At 38.4% G+C, this 10568-nt stretch overlaps 1 protein-coding gene across 1 annotated transcript; it reads left to right on the forward strand.

Moving 5' to 3' along the window:
• Nucleotides 1-1101: 1101 nt before the first annotated feature.
• On the forward strand, nucleotides 1102-3099 carry BNC2 (basonuclin 2; the record flags this gene model as incomplete). Its single annotated transcript, XM_009865212.1, is given in 1 exon segment — nucleotides 1102-3099. A coding segment is annotated over 1 exon segment (1998 nt), but the record flags the coding sequence as incomplete, so codon positions are not given.
• Between the last annotated feature and the right edge of the window lie 7469 nt (nucleotides 3100-10568).

A 10568-nucleotide genomic window follows, 5' to 3' on the forward strand; every position in this document is an offset into this window, starting at 1 on the left:
GACTGGGTTTTAGCTAAACCCAGGACACCAGCATTTGCCCAAAAGGAAAGATGCCAATAAAATGATGTATTCATTATATAAGTATTTTAATGTGTTTTTATCAATATATACTCGAATGGACTGCCTGACATTACATTGCAGAATTTTTAAGTCCTACCTTCAGGCAAATCTCATGCTTACTAGCAAAAATGAAAGTGTGAAATGCTTTTTAATGTATATTTAACAACAGATAGTCTAGTGATTACTGATGTGTATTCTCTCTGGATTTTTCCCTTGCTATCAGAAGGCGATGTTAAGAGACAACATTTTTACACATTTATGCTATCTACATCCATCTAACGCTTACTTTTTACATATTTTTAACTGTCGTTTATAACAAGGCTACAAAAAGGTAATCTTTTAAGTCTAAACCATACCAAGATTGCAAGCTTAAAATGAATTGCTATTAATAGACCAGTTATACTTAAAGCCAGTGCCCCAGTTTCTACCTGTTTATGAATGTGTATAATGAATATGTTTTTCAGTACTGGGATGGGAAGAGAATAAAAAAAAGGAGTAAGATACGAGCTATTTTTAATATTTTTTGCCTTGCATCAAAATTTCTTGTGAGGTGGCCCATGGATGACTCAGTCTTATGTTTGCTTACATTTAAGCAGCAAATCTATCAAATGCTTTTATTTAGCTCTTTATTATATCATTACCATTTAACTGTGTTTAAGGTGCAGTTTTCTATATTTTACGATGGAGTGCACAGCAGCAGTTCGTGTTTTATGCTAATGTGTGCTTAACAGTAGCATTGTACATAGATCACTGGTGTTAGAATAAAAGTATTGAAAGCATTTTAGATCACAGAGCCTTGTGGCCTACATTTTGTTTGTTCTGACAATATTAAACTCAATCCGTTTCTGTGACTGTGGCTCTAATTATGGTATTTGCATGCCTTAAAAGTTGGTATTTTTGGTTGAGATGCATTAATACTGTTTGCATGTTGTTTTTTGAGCTTGTTTTCATGTTCAGGCAGCAGAACACCTTCTATTGAGTTAAATAATTATGCAGAATCAATAAGTTTTTTCTTTGTGTTTGTCTTTGTTGTTTCTTTGATATGGCCTGTAGGATGCTGCAGGCAAGGTTCTGGACCGCTGGGCCATCATGTCCAGGGAAGAAGAGATCATTACCCTTCAGCAGTTCTTGAGATTTGGAGAAACCAAATCCATCGTGGAGCTGATGGCAATTCAAGAAAAAGAAGGGCAGGCTGTGGCTGTGCCATCTTCAAAGACAGATTCAGATATAAGGACTTTTATTGAAAGCAATAATCGCACCAGGAGCCCAAGTCTCCTTGCTCACCTGGAGAATAGCAACCCTTCCAGCATTCATCATTTTGAAAACATCCCGAATAGCCTTGCATTCTTGCTTCCATTCCAGTACATAAATCCAGTCTCTGCTCCACTGCTGGGGCTGCCTCCAAATGGCCTCCTGCTGGAACAGCCAGCAATGAGGCTCCGTGAACCAAGCCTTACGACCCAAAATGAATATAATGAAAGCAGTGAATCTGAAGTTTCCCCCACGCCTTTCAAGAATGAGCAAACATCCAGTCGGAATGCTTTGACCAGCATCACAAATGTTGAGCCCAAAACTGAGCCAGCCTGTGTCTCTCCTGTTCAGACACCTACGCCCGTCAATGATTTATCGAAAACAGAACATACTAAAAGCTCGTTCCGCATTCACAGAATGAGAAGAATGGGGTCAGCCTCCAGGAAAGGAAGAGTGTTTTGCAATGCTTGTGGCAAAACTTTCTATGACAAAGGTACTCTTAAAATCCACTACAATGCCGTTCACCTGAAAATCAAGCACCGGTGCACTATTGAGGGCTGCAACATGGTCTTCAGCTCGCTCAGAAGCCGCAATCGCCACAGTGCTAACCCAAATCCCCGCCTCCACATGCCTATGCTAAGGAATAACCGTGACAAAGATCTAATCCGTGCTACATCAGGTGCTGCCACTCCGGTCATAGCCAGTACAAAATCCAATCTAAATTTAACTAGCCCTGGGCGTCCACCGATGGGGTTTACCACTCCTCCTCTAGATCCTGTACTACAGAACCCTCTTCCCAGTCAGCTAGTGTTCCCGGCTTTAAAGACTGTCCAACCTGTTCCTCCTTTTTACAGAAATTTACTTACTCCTGGAGAGATGGTGAGTCCTCCAACCTCACTCCCTACTAGTCCAATAATACCGGCAGTGAGTGGCATGGAGCAGCATCCACTTCCTCCTTCAGAGTCATCGGTACCTTCAGTGCTCATGCCCACCCCAGAGCCTAATGCTGACCTTGCTCCCAAGAAGAAGCCAAGGAAGTCGAGCATGCCAGTTAAAATTGAAAAGGAAGTTATTGATACTGCTGATGAGTTTGATGATGAAGATGAAGAGGTAAATGACAGCAGCACGATGGTGAATGACATTGGTCATGACAATCACTGCCATTCTCAGGAGGAAATGAGCCCAGGCCTGTCTGTGAAAGACTTTTCCAAAAGTGACAGGAGCAGATGCATTTCCAGACCAGAAATAAGAAGAGCTGACAGCATGACATCAGAAGACCAGGAGCATGAGAGAGACTATGAAAATGAATCAGAGTCGTCAGAGCCCAAATTGTGTGAGGAATCCATGGAAGGTGATGATCGCCTCCATGAACCTGGTGAAAAATCTATGATGCACAGTGACAGACCTGATGAAAACCATAATGACTCTTCCAACCAGGATGTCATTAAGGTAAAGGAAGAGTATACAGACCCTACATATGATATGTTCTACATGAGCCAATATGGACTGTACAATGGAGGCAGTGCCAGTATGGCTGCCCTTCATGAAAGTTTCGCTTCTACATTCAACTACAGCAGCCCTCAGAAGTTCTCCCCAGAAGGTGAAATGTGCTCCAGCCCAGATCCCAAGATCTGCTATGTGTGCAAGAAAAGTTTCAAGAGTTCCTACAGTGTGAAGCTTCACTACAGAAACGTTCACCTAAAAGAGATGCATGTCTGCACAGTGGCTGGCTGTAATGCTGCGTTCCCATCACGGAGAAGCAGAGACAGGTCAGTAAATATTAATTGATTTTTTACATTATTAAATGTGTTGAATTATGTAAGAACAGGCAGTTTAAGATATATGAAGAAATAGAGAGATGCAGAGTAATGACAAGTGACAATCGTGTTCCCATGACATTGAGAGAGTTTTATCACAATAAGATTTTAATTTTTTCCTGACATTCAGAATAGTATATATTTTGCCATCCTCTTAAGTGACTGTCTAGATAATAATTGACATTATTTTTTCTGTGTGTCTGTGAACATGTGTATTGTACTTCTGTTTGTAAGCTGCAGCTTTTATTACACTTGATTTCTCCTCCCTGCAACTTTTTAAAACAAGAAAATCTTCTATTAAATATGTAGTAGACTATACACAATACAAATAGCTCCATGCATGCATATCAAACTATAGAACTAGGAAGGAAGTAAGGGATGGATGGACAGTTTAATGAATGGATGAAGAGAGAGAATAGAGGGAATGGAATAAAAGCATTAGTACCGTCACCATAGGGTCATATAAAACCAAACAGGAAACATTAGAATACTTTTTTCTGTCTTAAATTTTACAAAAAAAGTCCTTGGTGTACTGTAGCAAGAAAAAGTAAATAGTTGTCTTTTTTTTGGTAGAACTTACACACTTCTCTATCCACCGTGATTATTTAGTCTACTTCATATTCTTCTCTGCATGTGAGCAACTGCCTTTCCCACTGATGGGTATTACACACACACTCAGAGAGGTGAGGCTAGACCCCTACATATTTTTAAGATCAACCAGAGCATATTCTGCTGGCCCTTCCCATGACATCATGCCCTAGCTATGCTGCATCAATGCTGAAACTGTTGGGTTTAAACAGAAGCAGCTGGTCCTTAAACTCTTAGGTGGTGTGTGGTTTTTTTTATACACTATTCTTTTTTATTCCTGAGGAAAAAGTAATATAAATGGAATTTGTCAAGGTGGTGGTGGGGAGGGATAATACAGTTATTTCATACTTGTCGACTAAAGCTCTCACATGTGATGATGATCATATTGTCACATAACAAAATCTCTCTGGTTCATGTAGTGATGATGAGATTGGGTCATCTCTTTTCCTTTACTTGTGTTTCATATTTTTTCATTACGTTGTAAAAATTCAGCAGACGCATGAAGGAAATTAAACCTAGCTAAACATTTCACACACAAATATTTTTTTTGGTCATTGAAATTAATGTGGTTTGAAAGTTAATATATCATGAGAGCATGCTGGTGTTGAAGATACTGAGGAGCCAAAATTCACTTTTGATGGAGACTCCAGTCCTCAAATATCTCATGTCTTCTCTTAAAATTTATGAAGTGCACTGAACAAAAAAAATAGGAACATTCATAAGAATACAAGTTCAAAATGGATAAGAAGGACAATCTAGGAAGTTTATGACAGGATAAAGCCACTGGACATAAAGCAGGTAAAGCTAAATTGACTCCCTTCTTGTGGTATCTTCATTATGCAACTTTTGACTTTTGAGAAGGGAGGCATGTGAGTCAGTGGCATAATCTATACTGAGTTTAGATGTGTGCAATCTCTTTCAGTTCCTGAAATTGCAGGTTTTCTAGTCAAGAATTTGTCTAGACTCATCTGTTTCCTCAAGAGAATTATGAAGAATCAGTCATGTACTAAGTAAAACAGTTTTGCATTCAGTGTGTGAAGTAACAAGTGGCTAGCTTTAGGATTTGGAACTTTGTGCAAGATATTAAATTTCAGCAGGAATCCATTGATAGATCATACTAGTAATAAAGTTAACATAGCAAAGATTCACATATTCTAAGAAAGAGATGACTGTAATGATGTAAGCAACGTATTTCTGAGAAAACAACATGAAAAAAGGGCACATTCTGAAAGTATTTCATTAGCTATATAGAAAAAAGTCTGATTTAGGAACTTGAAATGCAGTCTGCTTATTTTAAGATAAAATTATTATTTATGTATCATTTTTAGTTGTGTAAGGCTGAAGACCACTGTTTTGTATCATTCCACTAACCACATTCAGAGTATGTTTTCAGTCATGTGTTGTGCTTTGAGCAAGAGAAATCCTTACATGTATTATATCCTTTAATTGCAAAAGTGTAAGAGTAGTTATGCACTTCAAAGAATTCAAAGGTGCGGTACAGTTTGTGTTCCTATTCAGTCTTGATATTTCTGTAAATTTGTTAGCACTCCTGGTTTGCAGCAGTTGTCTGGAAGTGCCTTGAAAGAACCAAGTAATACTCCTATGGTCCTTGATAATTATTTCAGATACTTGAGTGAGAAAGGTCTTCAAAAATTCCCTGGGCTATGCATCCAGAAGTGCAATGTCTAAGAATGTCCCGAAATGAAAACATGTATACGGCATACAAAAGAAACTGGATGAAGGATTTAAGTAAACATTTTAAACATTATTTTCTAATACTTCCTCAAAAAATATTTTTTAAAATCTAAAAATTAAATTAATATATTCTTCCTCTTTTTTTTTGCAAGCTGTTTAATTGCCCTAAAGATTTTTCCATTCAATTCAGTTTTATTTTTTGCTGATATTCCTTTTGAATACATACATTTATTTTAGAAAGAATCATTGCCTACTATTTCTAGCTCTTCAGTGTATGGAAAGCACCACAAAGATAACTGAATTACTAACATTGCAAAGTGAGGACTTCCAGCCAGTTAAATCAATTTCACTTGAAAGCTCAGACGCATTTTGCTATTACGTGCTATACAAGAAATAAGAAATAAGAAATAGCTACCTAAAGCACACAGTAATAATTCCTGGATAATATTTGTCATGTGGCAGTGTTCCATTTTGGACACATTATAAAAAAATCTATGTGATTTGCTTGCACTGTAAGTCACATAATCTTTGACTACCTGAAGAAGCTTTGAATTTCTTTGCTTTGAAAATTAAAATTAAGTATTTTTTTCAGTGCTGTCTTCTTAATGAAATCAGAGTTCTGGCTATCCCCTAGTTTATAGAATCTTTTGACATTATTATCTTTATTTTTAATCATTTTATTAATCATATTAGTAGTATTAATAACATTATTAATCCTATTGTAACTAGGTAGAGGTCTAAACATCACTCTACTTATGTCCGAAAAGAAAATACAAGATTATGTGGAGATAAATAATATTGGCTGATCCTTTTTGTTTCCTTTAGAGGCATCTGATATGGCTTAAGGATTTTTCAATGCAATTCTGGTTAATTCAAGGTTTGACTGTATTCGCCTTGTCCTATACTAAAATAAATCTCTAAAATGTTGACAGTGGGTGCAGCTGCTGTAAAATGGCCTTTGCAAGAATGAGGTTGTGATACTAACTGCTGGTTACCAGAGGCAGCAGATCATGTCAGGAGCAAACACAGTGCTGCTCTGACTGAAGGGGAGTGTTTATCCTTGTCACAGCTGCAACCCTCCATTGTGGAATACATCCCATTGCAGTTCATGTTAAAAGTTGACTAAATCCAGCTTCACCATTTTTACATCATTTGTGCCAAGGTCAACTCCTGTAAAAATATCCTTCTGCCAGAAAAGTTGGAATATCATTTGAGGTCTTTTACTAAACACCGCGACTCCTTGTAAATTAGGGTCAAGACAACCAGAAAATTTTTGAACGGAAAAACATCTTTTCCAAGTAGTTTTTTAGATGGGAGAGGAGAAGATAAGTTCATTTCTTAAATGAAAAGAATAGTCCTTGTAAATTGAATTCTCTCTGTATTCAGAGGAGGTCTGTCCTGTGGATGAGGAAAAATAGCTTGGGCACCCAGTGGTTAGACTCCCTTGGGATCTCCTTCCCAGCCTAATTTGAGCCCTGCCCCAGCAGATACTGATTTTGCCTTATGAAGAGATGGGCGTGGTTGGTCCTCAAAGCCAGCACTGAGGTACAACTGCTGAGGGAATGATCCTGAGCTGTGGATAAGACCTGCGGATGGGAGGAGGGAATCATTCTTTCCTGTCCAAAGTTTCATCTAAGAGTCTGTGTTGGAGACTGCATGCAAAGGTGAAGGTCTGGAAGGTGAAACTTAAGGCAGTTGGCTTCATTTCTGTCTCTCACCTTTAAAAGCCAAGAATTTTGTGGTCACATTGCTGAAACGGGAGGTGGGTGGACCCTCTGCCTTCAGTGAGCCTTGTTGAGAAATTACTGTTGGATCTCAAGGAGAAACACAGGCATCTTCTTTGTCAGCCTCAGTGCATGCTGAATCCCCATTTAACCTCAGTACTGACACTAAGTCTATCTTAAGCTAGGACATAACATTAGCATATGTTACCATGTTTTACTTTCTCTCAGTGTATGCAAGTTCTCAGTGCATCCATTCAGAGGAACAAAGCAAGAACTTTTCACTTTGTCTTTCTGCTACTAAAGTAGGACTATTAATTGCTCAAATTTGTCTTTAAATTTTCTCACAGAGTGTATGTGTGTGTTCCACATACACACACACATACTCACATGTAGGAAAGGTGATTGAGCCCCATGAATAAATTTAAAAACAAAATATTTGCTTAGGGTGACTTATAAATAAACATGAGGCAACTGTTTGTGCCAAGTGTGATCATGCCCCTTGATTGCCAGTTAAATCAGTCCAGATTTAAACATGTAAACTCCTTGATTTGTATGGAGTAAGACATCTGTACGTGGTTTATTAAAATCTGCTGATGTCTCCAGAACTAAATTTGTGCAGATATAGGTCTCTGGTTAGCTGTGTTGAAAAAGCAGAGACATAGGTCTTGTCTGGTTACCTGACTTCCAGCCCTATACAGGTGTGCGTGAATAAATTAACATCAGTTACCTATGATGAGCCACTGCATACATTATCAAGTGAGGTGAAGAGGTGAGAAAGCTGCTACCTGCCTCCTGTTATCACCTCCTTAATGCAACAGCACCCACTTTTTCATCATCCTAATATGCTTGGGATCTTCTACAGATAACTTTTCAGAGAATTATTTTCTATAAATGCATTCAACTCTAAGAACAGATAGCTCCAGGAAATAAGATATTTCACACCAATCCATGATACCTATTACTGTATTTCCCCTAATACAATTAGCCATCATATCCAGCTTGAATTTCCTCCAGTGAGGACAAGGAAATCAGGTTTTAAGATATTAGGTGGTTGACGAACTATCTGTCAAGAGGCAAAGGGGCTATTTCATACATTTTTTAAAAATATATTTACACCTACACTACTGTTTCTGGACATTATGCAGTTCATGAAGAGACTAGCTACATAGCCAATACAATTGTATGAACTGTTAGATTTTTCTCTTGCAGAGTCACTAAGATGTGTGTCATTGCTAATGTTCACATAACTCTTCCTTACCCAAGAGAACCTGGACTACAAAGAGATATTTTTTGCCACCTGTAACACAGAGCTAACCTCTTCCATGAATAGTCATGTTAAAGACAGACTATCTGTCATATCGCCTATTCACTAATGTGAGTAAGAGCAGCAGAAATAAAACTAGAATACATTGAACTAGTTTCTTAATGAGATTTTTTTATTATTATTTAGAAGAAAAGAAGTAAGTTAAAACAACCCCTAAGGAGGATACTTATGTGAGTAAAGATTGCAGGATCAGCTCTGGTATGGGGGGAAGTCTTTTCCAGCTATAGATATCGATTTGTTTTGGCTTTCAGTTGGAGGTGGTAGTTGTTTTTTGAAATTATCTGCTTCCTTCATTATCTTGTTCCCGTTTGGTACACAAAATGGTATCACCTTGAGAGTGAGAGTAGTTTCTTGTGCAGTGCAAGAAGTCTCGTATTTGTGTGAACTCACAAGATAATGAAGGACTTTTCAGTTACCTGAAAAGTATATTGAAATGAACTGCTACATGAGGATTAAGCTAGGTTGTAATTAAAGCACTGGAAATGCTAGCCAAAAGCAAAACATGCATTGAGCAATACTTTCCCTTGGTATGTGTTGTGACGAATAGTGTAAATGTTTAATTTGCTTTGTCCAAGTTTCCTGTGCAGGTTCTGTGTGTTTTATGTTCATTAAAAGAGATTATTTGTGAAGACAGGACCGGGAACGTGAAAGCTTATTCATAATATCCTGGTTCCTACAAAATAACTGGAAGAACCAGCAGAAAACTGTAAGATTTCTGCTACAGTGGAAGAAGCTGTACTTCACAGATACAAGATAGAGCCAGGGCACCACTCCCAAAAGCCTGGTTGCATGAAAATGGAAAAAGACACTGGATGCTGAGAGCAGTAGTACTGTCAGATGGAGGAGTCTGGGGAGAAATAGCAAAAGGGGGAGGAAGCCATATCTGTGGCCAGAGTAGCTGTGTGTTTACTGCCCTTTGGAGTTACAGTTGTCAATGAAGGAGAGGGACACTCAGCAAGCAGATAAATGCTGTCATATATACACGCATGATACATTCATCAGCTGAGCTTGTCTGTCTGAAAAGAGGCAAATTTTACATCGGACCTTATGTCCTAACTAAAGATAACTTGTAAATGAGGACATTTTCTTCTGATGATGCTCCTCTCCCAAGATTTGCATCATTTCATTCATTAGAACAAGAACTTAGTGACTGTTGGAATTAAGTTTAACTGAAAGTAAGAAAGCTGGTGACGCAAATCCCAGAAATTACCTAGAAATAAAAATAACCCAAAAGAGGAAAAATGTACGTATTGTAGATTACTCTAAATAGCTACAACAGCTTTGTGGAGGACAGTGTACCAGTCTTGCCGGTACATCTAGAAAGAGACAGATATTGTCCACAGTTGGCCTCATACAAAAGATGAAGTCAATCCTAGGGTTTGGGGGTTCATGGGGTATGTTTTGAAGTAGGATTATGTAGCCAGTGATCAGTATAGTAAAGCTCGTTTGGGTTCCTATTCCATTGCTTTTTGGCAAGATAGATCTTGGCTAGTGGACCCAGATTGGTTTACAATTATAGGGAGCCTTTTACTGTAGCCACTGATGTTTGAGGCACTGGCCTGAAGGTGGATTTGCAACAAACGGGTGTGATGGAAGTGTTTTGCACCAGCATACGTTTTAGTAAAAAGATGTTACTCAAAAACATTTGTCAATTTATGGGTGTTGTGTGAAAAGAAAGCCCCAAACACAGCCTCTCTAAATCTGGGACACCTTTTCATGATTATACAAGTTGCTAGTGGTTAGTAAATATGACAGGGAATAGTAGAAAATTCATAAACTAGAACCTATAATTTCAGGATTATACAGTGCGGTTAGAAGCAATTAAGGGGAAAGATAACCAGACTGCTGCCTACTTGTCTAGGGGTGATCCTGAAAGAAGAGATGCAGAGCTATCGAGGAGAGTTAAATACTTGATAGTGCCAAGGAGAGACTGTATTCTCTAGGCACTGCAAGTACACTGCAAGACACTGTTCATGGCTTTTCACTTCCTCTTTATCCTGTCCTGCAGTACTCACAGTCTTCTGTCCTTTGCTTCTCTTCAGGAAAGATGGTGATCTGTGCCACACATCATATACCAGTGTGTCTTGGTTTAGAAGACAGGGGAAAACC

Source organism: Apaloderma vittatum, unplaced genomic scaffold, assembly GCF_000703405.1.
Source record: "Apaloderma vittatum isolate BGI_N311 unplaced genomic scaffold, ASM70340v1 scaffold45702, whole genome shotgun sequence".
NCBI classification, from domain to species: Eukaryota; Metazoa; Chordata; class Aves; order Trogoniformes; family Trogonidae; genus Apaloderma; species Apaloderma vittatum.